Raw genomic sequence first — 17557 nt, 5'->3', positions numbered from 1 at the left:
TCTCTCTCTCAATACCACGTTGAATACTGTGTGTGTGTGTTGCTTGTTGCGTGCGGGCGCGCACTTGCGTGAGTGTAATCGCCAACCCAACTGGGTGTCCCCGCTTGCTTCTGTGTCGTGTGTTTTTGGCAGTCTCCTCGCAACAGTAGAACGTCTTCACTCGCAACTCTCCACGGTCATGCTGTCTCTCCCTCGCTCTGTGTGGTGCCCCCCCCCCCCCCCCCCCGCTCCCCCCCATCTCAAGCATCTCGCGCGCCGTCCTCAGTATAGCCCATTCAACCGATTCTCCGCAGTGCTGAAATAGAGAGCGAGTGAAAGGAGGGGGGGGGGGGGGGGGGGGGGAAAGAGAGAGAGAGAAGCGAGGGGGCGATACGGGGAAACACACGAGAGAGAGTCAGACAGAGAGAGAGAGAGAGAGAGAGCGAGGGAGAGGGGGGCGCAAAAGGAAAACTGCACAATCTGAAAGGCTCCCTAGCGCGCGGATCTTTCGACGGCTGCAGCATTCATTTGGACTGTCGGAAAGGGTGAGTAGTTCCTAGTGAGTATGTGTCATCATTGCGCTATACAAATTACCATTAATTTAATAAACCGGCTTGAAAAATGTCTCATCATAGTTTTCATTTTGGGTTATAGCAGTTCACACGTTTCGTGGCTATGTCGGTCTGTCAGAGTGTTGTGGGCTACAGTCAGTCTGTCTGTAACATTTGCTGCGTCTATTTAGTCTGGCTGAATACACACAGGAAATGCATTCAACTGACATTTGGGTTTGAAATTCTGAAAAAGCACTGTCTGCCGTTGTATAATATACTGCCTCGGGTCTCTCTCTCTCTCTTTCTCGCTCGCTCCCCGCAAGATGTGCGTGTGGTAGGCTCTGAGAATGTTATCTTTATGAATATTTCCTTCCCATGACATGTCTTGGTGATTAGAATCATTTGCGTGTCGCATTTGCCACCGGCGAGCGTTGTTCAATGCAGTGCTATAGGCGCACTCGAGTGAGTGGTAAAGCTCTATGTGGATGTGTGAAGAGAGGGGGAATCAATTTTGATATGTAGTTGGTATGGGAGACAAAAAAGTCATGCCTGTTACTTGGGGAACCTGAGGGGAAGATGGTGGTATATGATGTGTGCTGCACTAGCCTAGTTGTTGTGTATCTGGGTCCATGTGCATGTTTAAAATGGTGTGTGTGTGTGTGTGTGTGTGTGTGTGTGTGTGTGTGTGTGTGTTTGTGTGTGTGTGTGTGTGTGTGTGTGTGTGTGTGTGTGTGTGTGTGTGTGTGTGTGTGTGTGTGTGTGTGTGTGTGTGTGTGTGTGTGTGTGTGTCGAGTTTTTGATGGGAGTGTGACAGGAGGAAAGAGAAAGGGAGGAAGAGAGATAGAGAGCGAAAAAAAGTGTGGCTCTGGGTGTCCAATTGAAATGTTTGGATGGGTTTGTTCGCCTTTATTTAACTAGGCAAGTCAGTTAAGAACAAATTCATATTTACAATGATTGCCTACCGGGAATAGTGGGTTAACTGACTTGTTCAAGGGAAGAATGTCAGCTTGGGGCTATGAAAAGCCAACTGACATTTACTCCTGAGGTGCTGACCTGTTGCACCCTCGACAACTACTGTGATTATTATTATTTGACCATGCTGGTCAATTATGAACATTTGAACATCTTGGCCATGTTCTGTTATAATCTCCACCCGGCACAGCCAGGAGAGGACTGGCCACCCGTCATAGCCTGGTTCCTCTCTAGGTTTCTTCCTAGGTTTTGGCCTTTCTAGGGAGTTTTTCCTAGCCACCATGCTTCTACACCTGCATTGCTTGCTGTTTGGGGTTTTAGGCTGGGTTTCTGTACAGCACTTTGAGATATCAGCTGATGTAAGAAGGGCTATATAAATACATTTTATTTGATTTTGGGGATTTGATCCAGCAACCTTTCAGTTACCGGCCCAACGTTCTAACCACAAGGCTACCTGCCGCCCAACACTCTAACCACTGGGCTACCTGCCACCCCGGGTTATTCCTTTCTCTTTCAGGCAGTCTTAATAGCCTTCAATGCCTCAGCATATAATGCTAAAGAAAACAGACATGGCTGTCCATGTATTTGTGAATGGTGGTTGGTGCCTGTAACTGTAGGTATAGGAATGGTGGTTGGTGCCTGTAACTGTAGGTATAGGAATGGTGGTTGGTGCCTGTAACTGTAGGTATAGGAATGGTGGTTGGTGCCTGTAACTGTAGGTATAGTTGGCCATGTACAGGCATGTGGCACTCCTGTGTGTGTGTGTAGGCTGAGTCAGAGCGCTTGGATTCTCCTAACATTATTTGGGCCAAGGTCTTTCCCCAGACATGCCCCCCCTCTCCCAATCTCTCTCTCTCTCTTTCTATCTCTCCATATTTCTCCCCCTACAGTTTATCTTCCCTCATTGAGCACATTTGATGTTCATTATCTCTGTCATTCATGCATTTTAATGCACTGCACTCTGTACATGCATACAATGTACTGCACTCTGTACATGCATACAATGTACTTCACTCTGTACATGCATACAATGTACTGCACTTTGTACATTACTGTGCTGTTCATGTACTTTCTCCTGTACGTGGTTCTTATCATTCAAGAGGCTGATGTCAGACCACCTACTTTTCCATCCCTGCTTTAAATACTGCATTCTTCATGCCAGTTGGCCGAGCCTGTTGACAGGGGGAACATATTGCCGCCTCAACAGAAAACGACACCCCATCCTGTGCCTTCCCTGGCCGCTTAGGTGGGAATACCATCTGTGGGGCTGGTCCCGCTGCCTTGGGAGTTGTAGTTTCTGTACCACTCAGCAGTTGTCTTGGTCCACTGGACCCATGATCGCTCCACATTGCCTCATCCATCCCTTCTTTCCCTTCCTCTTTCAATCATGCCGTACTACGATGTTTAATGCAATGCTGTTCTAGGGAGACAATGCACAATGAAGCACTGTGCCTCTGCATAGTATACCAAGTATTTCTCCCGTAAACTGCAGAAGCCTGAAGCCCACATTAAAACATGTAGCTGTGTGTCCTTGAAAGTGGCTGGATCTGCTAAATGTCATTGAGAGAACCCTAGTCCCATTTGACTGTACCTAATATGTATATCATAACACCTCTATTACATGGTCATAACACATTCATTAGAATTACATGAGACCTGTCATAACACGTCATGGCGGTTCATGTCAAGTTATACCACTGTCATGACACGTGGAACATTTTCAACACCAATTTTTCTTATGCATGCTGACATTGGATTCACCACTAATGACCTATCATGACATGTTAAGATAATGGATAATGTGATTCTTATCACAACCCTATAATGCTGTGTGCTACAGGGCACAATACCTCAAGTAAAGTGCCTATTCCCTGAATTATTCACTGGTGGAAGGTCTTAATTAATCAAACTTATTAATATTATTACCAGTGGTGGAAAAAGTACTGAATTCTTATACTTGAGTTAAAGGTAATATACCTTAATAGAAAAAGACTCAAGTAAAAGTGAGTCACCCAGTAAAATGCTACTTGAGTAAAAGTCTAAAAGTATTTGGTTTTAAATATACTTATGTATCAAAAGTAAAAGTATACATCATTGCAAATTACTTATATTAAGCAAACCAGACAGCACAATTTTCTTGTTTTTTTATTTAGTTATAGACAGCCAGGGTCACACTCCAACACTCAGATATCATTTACAAACTAAGCATTTGTGTTCAGTGAGTCCGTCAGATCAGAGACAGTAGGGATGACCAGGGATGTTCTCTTGATAAGTGCATGAATTGGACCATTTTCCTGTCCTGCAAAGCATTCAAAATGTAATGAGTACATTTGGGTGTCAGGGAAAATGTATGGGGTAAAAAGTACATAATTTTCTTTAGGAATGTAGTAAAGTAAAGTAAAAGTAAAAGTAATCAAAAATATAAATAGTAAAGTAAAGTACAGATACTGAAAAAAACTACTTAAGTAGTATTTAAAGTATTTTTAATTAAGTACTTTACATCACTGATTATTACACACTTATTAACATCTGTATATTAATGACCCCAAATGACTGCCTTAATTAATAAGCCTAGCTAATTCATTAAGTCTGAAGTTTGTTAATTAAGCTACAAAAAGGAGCTGACCCAGTACAGTAGTGTGCTTGGACCCATACATGAGACTATAGGCAAGTAGTGTCCTTGGTTTTACACTATCTAGTTTTCTGGTATTTCAGCACCTCACTAGTGGACAGCTCCACACTCTAACCATGACCTCAAACATATTCCCCCTCAGCCACACACTCTCTCTCTCCACGTCACCCCCCCACTCTCTCTCCAAACTCTTAGTTTTATGGTATCTATTTTTCTGTTATTTCAGCACAATACTAGTGGACAGATCCACACTCTCACTGATCTCAAACATTATTCCCTTGAAGCTTCTCTCTCTCTCTCTCTCTCTCTCTCTCTCTCTCTCTCCAAACTTTCCTCTACTGATCACTTATTTTATTTGTCCCTTCCTCCATTGAGTCCCTCCCTCCTTCATGCTATAACATAAAGCACCATTCACTTAATCTATGAAGATTAACATGAAATAAGTTTGCTAATATTGTTGATTGTTAATTGCACAATTGACAGTTACAGCGATCAAATTAGCAGTAGTAGTTTGAAGGATAATACAAAAAAACTGGTGCAAATGAATGTTGCAAACTCATCATTCTATTTATTGTCATCACATCAATTCAGGCAATTTATCGCAATATGAATTTTTGTCCATATCGCCCAGCTCTACTGGAACCTAACTGAGGCTGCAGCATGGGAATTGTGGTTTATTCTGTAGGCCTTAACTACAAAGGGAATCGGATCCACCCCAATGCCCCATCTTAGAGAAACATAGAGTGGCTTGTGAAAATATTCACCCCTTTTGGCATTTTTCCTATTTTGTTGCCTTACAACCTGGAATTAAAATGTATTTTTGGGGGGTTCGTATCATTTGATTTACACAACACGCATACCACTTTGAAGATTCAAAATATTTTGGGGGTGAAACAAACAAGAAATAAGACAAAAAAACAGAAAACTTGAGCGTGCATAACTATTCACCCCCCCCCTCCCCCAAAGTCAATACTTTGTAGAGCCACCTTTTGCAGCAATTACAGCTGCAAATCTCTTGGGGTATGTCTCTATAGGCTTGGCACATCTAGCCACTGGGATTTTTGCCCATTCTTCAAGGCAAAACTGCTCCAGCTCCTTCAAGTTGGATGGGTTCCGCTGGTGTACAACAATCTTTAAGTGATACCACAGATTCTTAATTGGATTGAGTTCTGGGCTTTGACGAGGCCATTCCAAGACATTTAATATTTCCCCTTAAATCACTTGAGTGTTGCTTTAGCAGTATGCTTAGGGTCATTGTCCTGTTCGAAGGTGAACCTCCGTCCCAGTCTCAAATCTCTTGAAGACTGAAACAGGTTTCCCTCAAGAATTTCCCTGTATTTAGTGCCATCCATCGTTACTTCAATTATTATTATTATTATTATTATTATTTTTTTAAATAAATTTTATCCCCTTTTCTCCCCAATTTTCGTGGTATCCAATCGCTAGTAATTACTATCTTGTCTCATCGCTACAACTCCCGTACGGGCTCGGGAGAGACGAAGGTCGAAAGCCATGCGTCCTCCGAGGCACAACCCAACCAAGCCGCACTGCTTCTTTAACACAGCGCGCCTCCAACCCGGAAGCCAGTCGCACCAATGTGTCGGAGGAAACACTGTGCACCTGGCCCCCTTGGTTAGCGCGCACTGCGCCCAGCCCGCCACAGGAGTCGCTGGAGCGCGATGAGACAAGGAATTCCCTACCGGCCAAACCCTCCCTAACCCGGACGACGCTAGCCCAATTGTGCGTCGACCCACGGACCTCCCGGTCGCGGCCGGCTGCGACAGAGCCTGGGGGCGAACCCAGAGACTCTGGTGGCGCAGTTAGCACTGCGATGCAGTGCCCTAGACCACTGCGCCACCTGGGAGGCCCCATTCCTTCAATTCTGACCAGTTTCCCAGTCCCTGCCGATGACAAACATACCCACAGCATGATGCTGCCACCACCATGCTTCACTGTGGGGATGGTGTTCTCGGGGTGATGAGAGGTGTTGGGTTTGCGCCAGACATAGCGTTTTCCTTGATGTCCAAAAAGCTCAATTTTTTTCTCATCTAACCAGAGTACCATCTACCATATGTTTGGGGAGTCTCCCACATGCCTTTTGGCGAACACCAAATGTGTTTGCTTATTTTTTTTTCTTTAAGCAATGGCTTTTTTCTGGCCACTCTTCCGTAAAGCCCAGCTCTTTGGAGTGTACGGCTTAATGTGGTCCTATGGACAGATACTCCAATCTCCGCCGTGGAGCTTTGCAGCTCCTTCAGGGTTATCTTTGGTCTCTTTGTTGCCTCTGATTAATGCCCTCCTTGCCTGGTCTGTGAGTTTTGGTTGGCGGCCCTCTCTGGGCAGGTTTGTTATGGTGACATATTCTTTCCATTTTTTAATAAAGGATTTAATGGTGCTCCGTGGGATGTTCAAAGTTTTGGATATTTTTTTATAACCCAACCCTGATCTGTACTTCTCCACAACTTTGTCCCTGACCTGTTTGGAGAGCTCCTTGGTCTTCATGGTGCTGCTTGCTTAGTGGTGCTCCTTGCTTAGTGCTGTTGCAGACTCTGGGGTCTTTCAGAACAGGTGTGTATATATACTGAGATCATGTGACAGATCATGTGACACTTAGATTGCACACAGGTGTACTTTATTTAACTAATTATACGACTTCTGAAGGTAATTGGTTACACCAGATCTTATTTAGGGTCTTCATATCAAAGGGGGTGAATAAAAATGCACAAACAACTTAATGTTTTTTCTTTGTTAGAATTCTTTGAAACAAGTAATTTCTTTCATTTCACCTCACCAATTTGGACTATTTTGTGTATGTCCATTACATGAAATCCAAATACAAATCCATTTAAATTACAGGTTGTAATGCAACAAAATAGGAAAAATGCCAAGGAGGGTGAATACTTTTGCAAGGCACTGTAGGTCTCTTCATGTTACTGAAACCAAGTGTGTTTCAAGGGAATGATGAATCAAGGGAATTGTTCTTTCTCATATCTTCAAAATGTTAGCGCACACAATGAATGACCCATGAGGCACTGACCCTGGCCACGTTCCATGCCTCTTACTCAATGTACTCTGTACTTAATATGTTCCATCCATAAGGCCAGATGGTATCTATTACCCTATCCACACATTGTGCCGTCCCGAACAAACTGTGCTGGCCTGGATATTTTCTTTTCATATTGTGCTTTTCAGAACGTTTCCAACAACTATTGTTGTTTTGGATTGACTCGTTTGCTCAGTAGTGTGAAAAGCCCTTAAATCTAAAGGGAATTGGACGTTTTACTACAAATGATCTGTTTGACACTGCGGTCATCACTCTCTCTGGCTGCCATGTCTAACACGCACAGTCAACATTGTTTATACAGAAGAAGCCTCTTCTCAGTTCCCATTCAAATTCATTCTGTTTGACCTTGCAGACACAAGTATGTGTCAGACACAAATACTGAGCACCACAGTTGCACCTCCCTACCACCTCCTCCTCTATCCTATCAACGGTGGTTGCCTTGGGGGAATCTTGACACGTACACAGTCCCCCCTTTACCCTCGGTCACTCTCTCCTTGAGGTGACAATGTTTATTCAACGACTTTCTGAAGGTCTGTGTTGACTGGGTTCACGCGAGGTAGGCAGGCCGGGGCTGCTTTTTACCATATCAAATATTTGTAACTGGTGAGTCATCATGAGTGAGAAAAATCCATTGTGACATTGCTGAATGTGCACTGCTGCATCTCAAAGCAGTGATGAGGTCATTCGTTCGGCACCACGGTAGCTCTCCTCCTCTCCTCCCCGTGCAGGTTTTTCTTTTTTTCTTTCTTCTTGTTTTGAGTGAGAAAAGCCACACAGTTATCAGTGGAGGAGCCTCACCTCTAATTTGCTGCACGCTGCTCTGTGATGGTGAGGTCATTTCCACTCACTGTCACAGCGGGCTGGGCAGTCATGTGGTCCCTGTGTTGATTTTATCGCTGGTTATGTATTCACTGTTACACTATACCTATAGCCTAGTTAAACCAGACTGAATCACCATTGAGTGCAGCATTCTGCCTGGTTTAACCAAGCTAGTATTCACCAGATACGTACCAGTAGTTACCGTATGTAGCCACACTGGTGGATAAGCCTCCACTTCCCTCAGTCTTTGCTATTTTAAGACGAGTTGACGACAGACCAACGAGGTGATGCTGGTTAATTATCTTCAATGAAATGTGAAGCATTGTGATAGAAGGGATCTTTCAGCCATGTGGAGAAGTTTTCTCTTCATTTTTCTCAACGCTAGAGTGGTTCCTCCACTGTAAGTTTGTCTCTGTTGAGGTATCCTGATGAGAAAAACCACCAGGGGAGAGGTCAACTCCATTTCAACCAGGGTTTCCATTCATATACTGAATTAGCTGAACTGAAATAGACTCGACCCTAAACCTCACCTGTCCTCTCACCTCCTCTCTCCTCTTTCTTATCCTCTCTCCTCAGACGAGCATGTTTAGCACGCGGGCACTCACGCTCCTGTCCTCGGTGTTTGGGGCATGCGGCCTGCTCCTGGTGGGCGTGGCTGTGTCCACAGACTACTGGCTGCTGATGGAGGAGGGGGTCATTTTGCAGCAGAACCAGAGCATGGAGGTCAGGATGGCCCTGCACTCCGGCATGTGGAGGGTCTGCTTCGTGGCAGGTATGCCGAAAAAGACACATTTCTTCTATATGTACAGAAGCATGCATAAACAAATCGTATACATATTTACACATAATGCTTTGTGGCAGGTTTTGTGTGAGGAAAGCAATGCGCATAAACAGTAGTTCATATGTACAGAAGCACATCTACACATACATTATTGTAATGCTTTGTGGCAGATACTGGAATAAACATAGTCTATATTTCAGATTTCATTCCTTAACACACACACACATATTATTGTTACCCCATTGTCTTACGTCAGATCGCGTCACCCATATGCGATGCCCGTCGCTCAATGGTTGTCACTAGTTACCACAGCCATAAAGTCAAAATTGGCTATATCGTAAAAATGTAAAAATGTAAAAAATGAGCTTTTTGCTCTTAATTTAAGTTTAGGGTTAGGCATAATGTTAGCTGTGTGGTTAAGGAGTGTAGCACCCATTTCCCAAAGCCAGAAACGCATACACTGAGTGTACAAAACTTTCCATTACATAGACTGACCAGGTGAAATCTATGATCCCATATTGATGTAACCTGTTAAATCCACTTCAATCAGTGTAGATGAAGGGGAGGAGACTGGGTAAAGAAGGATTTTCAAACCTTGAGACAATCAAGACATGGATTGTGTGTGTGCCATTCAGAGCGTGAATGGGGAAGACAAAAGATTTAAGTACCTTTGAAAAGGTTATGGTATGCCAGGCACACCGGTTTGAGTGTGTCAAGAACTGCAGCGTTGCTGAGTTTTTCGCGCTCAACAGCTTCCCGTGTGTATCAAGAATGGTCCACCACCCAAAATACATACAGCCAACTTGACACAACTGTGCGAAGCATTGGAGTCAACATGGGCCAGCATCCCTGTGGAACGCATTTGACCTCGAATAATTGAGGCTGTTCTGAGGGCAAAAGGGAGTGCAACACAATATTAGAACGGTTTTCCTAATGTTTTGTACACTCAGTGTATAATTAAGCTATAAAGCACCAGGTGGTGTGGTGTATATAGCCAATATACCATGGCAAAGGGCTGTTCTTAGGCAGTGTCCCATTTTAACCATTTGATGTGTCTGAAGGTAAACTCTGCCTACCCGGCGGGCCCAGAGACCTGATCAAGTGCACCTATAGGCCTACCACTGGCCAATCAGATAGCTCAGATCACCGTGTCTCCCGTATTACGTCATTGGTCTGAAGCTTCTACGAGCCCACAGCGAAGTTGGTAGTCGACTCTACAATGGGAGATTTCAAACTTTAAAAACCAAGACTAGCGAGAAAGACTGTCAACTAATACAGCAAAGAACCACTGTTTTTATGAATGTTTAATATTGTATTCATCACTGTCAACACTTTTTTCAACACGAGCCATAAAACGTCCTCTCCCTATCCGCTCGCGCTTGTGTCTTTTTCATATCGAGGAATATTTCACTCATCTCTGGTCAGATGAGTTACAACATGAATTGATGCATGAGTCAGAAATAATGTGTGAATCGAGTTTGGCAATCAGCTCAAAGAAGGTGTCCCCTTTTTGGTCAGTCAGCACTCAGTGGAGGGAGAGCTGAGGGAAGGTGAGAGGCAGCCCCTCCGCTGCTCTCGCTCTCCCTCCACTGAGACTGACCATCAGAGGCACCATCAGTCCAGTAAAAAAAAATGATTTTCATTCATGCCTCACAAGTAATACACAAATGATATATTACCAGTGTGATGATAATTGGCAGGGTAATTCAAGAATAGCCAATATGCAGTGATAATTTATTGAGCCTGTAGCCTTCGGCACCAACCTCATTGCTACGGAACAGTTTTTAATAGGTTCATGTGGAATAAGCTTACATTTTTTAAAGACATGTTTAAAGAAAAATGAGAGCGGTAGATCTCTGCCTGCATTTTGATTCAGAAAGTGATCTCGGCTCAGAAAAGGTTGGTGACCGCTGAGAGAGGGCACCTCGAAGATATTCCATACACTGGACTGATGGCAGATTTTAGGAACAGAATATGGAATATGTGGGGTCTGCACGTTGCGGTAACGTTGTGATACGTGGCCTGCCTAGTGGAGGCTAAACTGAAATGCGACAATTCGGCCAAGGATCCGACTGCGGATTTGGTGGCATTTCTGAGAAGCCCTGGAGCCAAACTTTCTTTGGATGGGTGCATTGTGGATTTTGCTCAATGTGATTTTTTTTATTTTATGATCAATCGCTATTTTCTTCCTCCGTTTCTGAATGATTTTTTTGTTATTTCTTTCTAGTTGGCAAAATAAGTAAGCTAGATTTTTTGGTGTGTGCTGCCATGTCAATAACATAGCTAAATGTCTTACTGGTATGGGCTAGTGAGTATCCTAAACCCAGCTAGCTAAACAGATAGCCGGAAGTTAAAACAGGGTAGAGAGGGAGAGGTGAAATTATGATGAAATTACATTTTTATTCTATAAAGAGTGTAATTGTGTCAATATGTTGTGAATATTGTAGAAAAATCCTCACAGCCGTTTTCCATACTACAAATGTAAGTGCCACTTGGTGTGCACCAGTTTACCATCTACAGTCAATATGTTCTGAGTTCTTTTGCGTTCTGAGCTTTTCGACAGTGTTCGTGGTTTTTATATGCAGGGAGCATAAATTGTACAATTCTAAACTAAGAAATCGTTTTCCAAGTTAGAACTCATGTATATTAGATAACATACAGCACCAACGACATAAATATCTGATAGGGCTACCTGGACTATAAGAAGAGAAATTGTAGAAATAAACTGAGTTTGGCCATAATTATGATTTTGTGGCTATGGTAACTAGTGAAGATCTCTCAACCAATCTGTCTTGTAGACGTGGAACTCATCCCAAAAATGTGGGATTCCCAAGCATCCGCCATTCAAAAATTAAAACATAGTTTTTTTTTTTTTTTTTTTTTTTTTACATCATTGTGCTCTCGTATGACTCTATGAAATAGGCAGAATAGCTGGCTAAATTATATCACACGCCGTGACAGGGATTTAATACCTTGCGAGAAAATAAAAACAAAGTCTTGCTAAAATGATGTGCAACCACGTCGGTTGCAATTGCAGCTAGCTTACTAAGACAATGGTTAGCTAGCTAGTGTGAAGGATGGTTTTGTTATCTTTTTAACAAAAATATATGCCTTATAGAAATAGGACATGTTAATCACAAAACATAGCGTGACTGCAGAAAAGCTGTTGTTAATCTAGGGTGTCGACTGTGCAAACCAGAAGGTTGAGACAAGATGGAAAAATGCTGAATAACAAGAAAACAGGAACTGAGCAGTGTAGCCACCGACAACTCGGCTCAAACTTCACAACAAACACTTCCGGATATCTAGAGCCAGTGTGCTGTGAGGCTGGGACCAGCCTGGGCACCACCGATAGGCTAGCAAGTTTAAACCACGCTAAGCCTCTACTGTGACAGGCGAACTCTAAAGTTGGAACTACATCTGTCACAGTATAAAAGAAGATGTCTGTACTATTTCAGTCAGTTCTCTGCTTTACCCTGTGTGGTGATACAGTGAACCCGTATATACGAAAATTGCATTTACCATTTATCGCTTATGTTAAATAAAAATACTTAAAGTGGTGACTCTGAATCACATTTTATCCTGATACCAGATTCGATTGACGCAACCTTTTACACTAGCTCTCTCTATCTTTACTTTCAAATAAACCGCTTGCAATGAAGTTGTAGACATGCTGCCGCCAAATTAATAATCAATTTCAATAAATTTTATTTTATATAGCCCTTCGTACATCAGCTAATATCTCGAAGTGCTGTACAGAAACCCAGCCTAAAGCCCCAAACAGCTAGTAATGCAGGTGTAGAAGCACGGTGGCTAGGAAAAACTCCCTAGAAAGGCCAAAACCTAGGAAGAAACCTAGAGAGGAACCAGGCTATGAGGGGTGGCCAGTCCTCTTCTGGCTGTGCCGGGTGGAGATTATAACAGAACTATGCCAAGATGTTCAAAAATGTTCATAAGTGACAAGCATGGTCAAATAATAATCATGAATAATTTTCAGTTGGCTTTTCATAGCTGATCATTAAGAGTTGAAAAACAACAGGTCTGGGACAGGTGGCGGTTCCATAACCGCAGGCAGAACAGCTGAAACTGGAATAGCAGCAAGGCCAGTCGGACTGGGGACAGCAAGGAGTCACCACGGGCGGCAGTCCCGACGCATGGTCCTAGGGCCCAGGTCCTCCGAGAGAAAGAAAGAGAGAAGGAGAAAATTAGAGAGAGCCAAGATTTTCAAAATGTTCATAAATGACAAGCATGGTCAAATAATAATCAGGAATAAATCTCAGTTGGCTTTTCATAGCCGATCATTAAGAGTTGAAAACAGCAGGTCTGGGACAGGTAGGGGTTCCATAACCGCAGGCAGAACAGTTGAAACTGGAATAGCAGCAAGGCCAGGCGGACTGGGGACAGCAAGGAGTCAGCATGCCCGGTAGTCCTGACGTATGGTCCTAGGGCTCAGGTTCTCAGAGAGAAAGAGAGAACGAGAGAATTAGAGAGAGCATACTTAAATTCACACAGGACACTGGATAAGACAGGAGAAGTACTCCAGGTATAACCAACTGACCCTAGCCCCCCGACACATAAACTACTGCAGCATAAATACTGGAGGCTGAGACAGGAGCGGTCAGGAGACACTGTGGCCCCATCCGAAGAAACCCCCAGACAGGGCCAAACAGGAAGGATATAACCCCACCCACTTTGCCAAAGCACAGCCCCCGCACCACTAGAGGGATATCCTCAACCACCAACTTACAATCCTGAGACAAGGCCGAGTATAGCCCACAAAGGTCTCCACCACAGCACAAACCAAGGGGGGGCGCCAACCCAGACAGGAAGATCACGTCAGTAACTCAACCCACTCAAGTGACGCACCCCTCCTAGGGACGGCATGAAAGAGCACCAGCAAGCCAGTGACTCAGCCCCAGTAACAGGGTTAGAGGCAGAGAATCCCAGTGGAGAGAGGGGAACCGGCCTGGCAGAGACAGCAAGGGCGGTTCGTTGCTCCAGAGCCTTCCGTTCACCTTCACACTCCTGGGCCAGACTACACTCAATCATATGACCTACTGAAGAGATAAGTCTTCAGTAAAGACTTAAAGGTTGAGACCGAGTCTGCGTCTCTCACATGGGTAGGCAGACTGTTCCATAAAAATTGAGATCTATAGGAGAAAGCCCTGCCTCCCGCTGTTTGCTTAGAAATTCTAGGGACAATTAGGAGGCCTGCGTCTTGTGACCGTAGCGTACGTATTGGTATGTACGGCAGGACCAACTCGGAAAGATAGGTAGGAGCAAGCCCATGTAACGCTTTATAGGTTAACAGTAAAACCTTGAAATCAGCCCTTGCCTTAACAGGAAGCCAGTGTAGGGAAGCTAGCACTGGAGTAATATGATCAAATTTCTTGGTTCTAGTCAAGATTCTAGCAGCCGTATTTAGCACTAACTGAAGTTTATTTAGTGCTTTATCCGGGTAGCCGGAAAGTAGAGCATTGCAGTAGTCTAACCTAGAAGTAACAAATGCATGGATAAATTTTTCTGCATCATTTTTGGACAGAAAATTTCTGATTTTTGCAATGTTACGTAGATGGAAAAAAGCTGTCCTTGAAACAGTCTTGATATGTTCGTCAAAAGAGAGATCAGGGTCAAGAGTAACGCCGAGGTCCTTCACAGTTTTATTTGAGACGACTTTACAACCATCAAGATGAATTGTCAGATTTAACAGAAGATCTCTTTGTTTCTTAGGGACTGTTATCAGAAATCAGTCTGTAGATTTGCATGTTTCTCCGCAATCGTTACTTTGGGGTCAGCTAGGGCAGCAGCAGCTGGGCTGGCGGCAGATCACGCGCTAGTTGCTTCTCAAACTTATTTGTTGTGATAAAATAATGTTGCTAAAGTAGCTTGCTAGCTAATGGAGAAAGCACTTGGTGTTTAGCATTGAGTGTGTGGACCAGGTTAGCTTCCTATTCATTTCATACGAAGTGACTGGCTTAGAGCTAACTTAAGCTAGTTGTCGGGCACATTGTCAAAATCAAGAAATACCAAACTTGTAGTTGTAAAATTGAGCGACTTAGACTTCATCAGCAAAAAATCTTCACAATCAATTACGTATTTATTTTTACACTGAGTTTATAATAATTCTGACTATTTGAGGGTGAAGTGGGTTCATTAGGCTATGCCACCTAGGTAATATCAGACAGAGGGAGGCGTAGCGAGAGCCCGTTCTCTTCTCAAAATCTGTCCATGATCCTTAATTATTAAGCAGGTGAGGAGTTTTTGTATGACGTCAACACCCTTCATTGTTCGGGCGGAAACAAAAGCATCTCATCATTATATCTATATCTCTGGTAATATTTATGGCAGCCCATTGTAGCCAGATTACTTTCAAGCTATCCCATTACCCTTTGCGAGATACGAGTAGGGCCTGTCTGCGCACCGCAGACTGGTGGGCGCGGCGTGTAGTACCGATCGAATACACACAGCACCCACCAAGTAGTACCCCGCTAGAGTTGGGTTCAACAGGGTCTGGCTCCAGCAGATATGTCTACTAGCTAGCTAACTAGCTAGTGTGCATGTAGGGACGTAATGCTTGTAGTGATGTAATGCTAGTGGGCGTGGCATGTAATGATGTAATACTAATGGGCTTCGTACTGTTACAAGTACCCTCAATGGCAGTGGGTGTGGAGTGTAGTGGGCACAGTGTGTAGTGGTTACGGCGTGTACTTACTGCAGTCCACAGATAGATATTTATACAATGGGTTACCAACATAATCAAATAATGATTGACATATTTTCGTGAAAAACGTTATTTGGATTAATTTATTCATACTATTTCATCCTTCCACAAGATATAGTCCCGACACAAAGCTAAGGATGCTACCCAAGCCGGCTGGTCGTGCGTTCTATTGGTTCGGTTGCCAGAGACGCGACCCAGTTGTTCAGTCTTTTTGTTCTGTATCTACAGACGCGACCCAGTCGTTCGTTCTAAATGTTCCATTGCCATCCTGCCTGGCAACATTCTTATCCCTTGTTTGCTAACTAGCCAACTACGGCTAACGTACAGTCATGTCAAACAGTGCAGACAGAATAACAACAGTAACTGCATTTGTTGAAACTGTTTTCTAGTGATATTTATTTGGATACATCCATAATGAGCTTATGAGGCACGATTTCGCTTAGCATGGAAAATGTGCTCTCTCGTTAGGACACTGTTGTTCAGAGGAGCTAGCCAACAACACAGCTAACACAATCACTTCAAACTGAAGCTGGAAAGACTGCAAACTAGCTGCACGTCGTTTTGTTTGATCTTTTTTCCATTGACATTTCTTTGTATATATCCATAAAAATAACGCCAGCTGATTCATGATTTCGACTGGCTGAGAAATGCTGCCTGCCTCTCTCTGGTCCAGACTCCCGACCCCTACACGTTCATTACTATGGGACAGGTGGATTTCGATTTTGAATATTGAAACAATGTTGCAAATGTCGGAGAGACAGACAGCAAGGTTTATACAAATCTCCACAGTTGAAAACTAAATGTTAGTCTAAAAGAAATATGAGGTAATGTCTAGATGCTTTTTATAGTTGAGATGAAGTTGATGAGACAGTGGATTGCGCAGTCAGATGGAACAGAGTAAATAGGCATTTTAACGTCATAGATTTAACCGGTGGTAACTTGTGGAATAGACACCGGCTGGAATGTGCTTTTAACCAATCAGCATTCAGGATTAGACCCACCCGTTGTATAACATTGGACAGATCAGTGCACACGGAATCAACGCGCTATCTGACGTAAGACAATGATTGTTACCCATGACTCAGAGACTTTAGTCTGCTAAAAGGTCAAAGGGAAGGCTTAAGGAAAAATGTGCGCACACACACACACACACACACACACACACACACACACACACACACACACACACCCCTTTAGCCAGGGTTATATTGGTGGCCCTCCAGGGGAATGGCATTGTTTGTGCTGGTGCCTGGTACATAAGGTGAAAGATGCTACTGTCGTGTGGAATGTGGCTTTCCTCACTGACTGTTCACCTCTGTGCCACTCTGATTAAGGGTCCCCCTCTCTGTCCAAATTCCAGGTTAATGACTTCTTCTCCATTCCACCCCTTGTGTCTCTTCTGCTCTCACTGACTGTTCACCTTGATTTCCACTCTCCCTCTGGGCCTATTCTGTCTCTGTCTCTGTCTCTGTCTCTGTCTCTGTCTCTGTCTCTGTCTCTCTCTCTCTCTCTCTCTCTCTCTCTCTCTCTCTCTCTCTCTCTCTCTCTCTCTCTGTCTCTCTGTCTCTCTGTCTCTCTCTCTCTCTCTCTCTCTCTCTCTCTCTCTCTCTCTCTCTCTCTCTCTCTCTCTCTCTCTCTCTCTCTCTCTCTCTCTCTCTCAGGACCTGAAAAGGGGAGATGTGTAGCATCAGAATACTTCACCACTGAAGCTGAGATAGATATTGTGACCGAAAACACTGCAAATATACTGAGTAAGTGATGACACCTGACCACAGTGAAAAACATAGAGGATAATAACCCCTGCATGTCATTTCTTTATGCACCAAAAGGCTCTACCCAGGAAACATGATGAGGCAAAATAGTTCCCAACCTCCCAACAAATTCCACAGACATGTGACTAACAGAAATGGAATAATGTGTCCCTGAATGAAGGGGGGGGTGTCAAAATCAAAAGTAACAGTCTGTATCTGGTGTGGCCACCAGCTGCATTAAGTACTGCAGTGCATCTCCTCCTCATGGACTGCACCAGATTTGTCAG

General features: G+C 43.8%; 1 protein-coding gene across 2 annotated transcripts in view; it reads left to right on the top strand.

The window, feature by feature from the left end:
* The first annotated feature begins 330 nt into the window (after window positions 1-330).
* Window positions 331-17557, top strand: part of LOC129831286 (voltage-dependent calcium channel gamma-7 subunit-like) — a 31954-nt gene continuing 14727 nt past the window's right edge. Inside the window, exons 1-3 of one of the 2 annotated variants that reach the window (XM_055894541.1) lie at window positions 331-524; window positions 8594-8789; window positions 17181-17270. In XM_055894541.1, the coding sequence (XP_055750516.1) occupies window positions 8600-8789; window positions 17181-17270 (280 nt within the window). In that variant the 5' untranslated portion in view covers window positions 331-524; window positions 8594-8599. Of the gene's footprint in view, window positions 539-8593; window positions 8790-17180; window positions 17271-17557 lie in introns of both variants that reach the window. The other variant, XM_055894542.1, reaches the window with a different exon arrangement.

This window comes from Salvelinus fontinalis, chromosome 32 (assembly GCF_029448725.1).
Source record: "Salvelinus fontinalis isolate EN_2023a chromosome 32, ASM2944872v1, whole genome shotgun sequence".
NCBI lineage: Eukaryota > Metazoa > Chordata > Actinopteri > Salmoniformes > Salmonidae > Salvelinus > Salvelinus fontinalis.
Note: the sequence above shows the minus strand (reverse complement) of the source record. Positions and strands in the feature narration are given on the sequence as shown.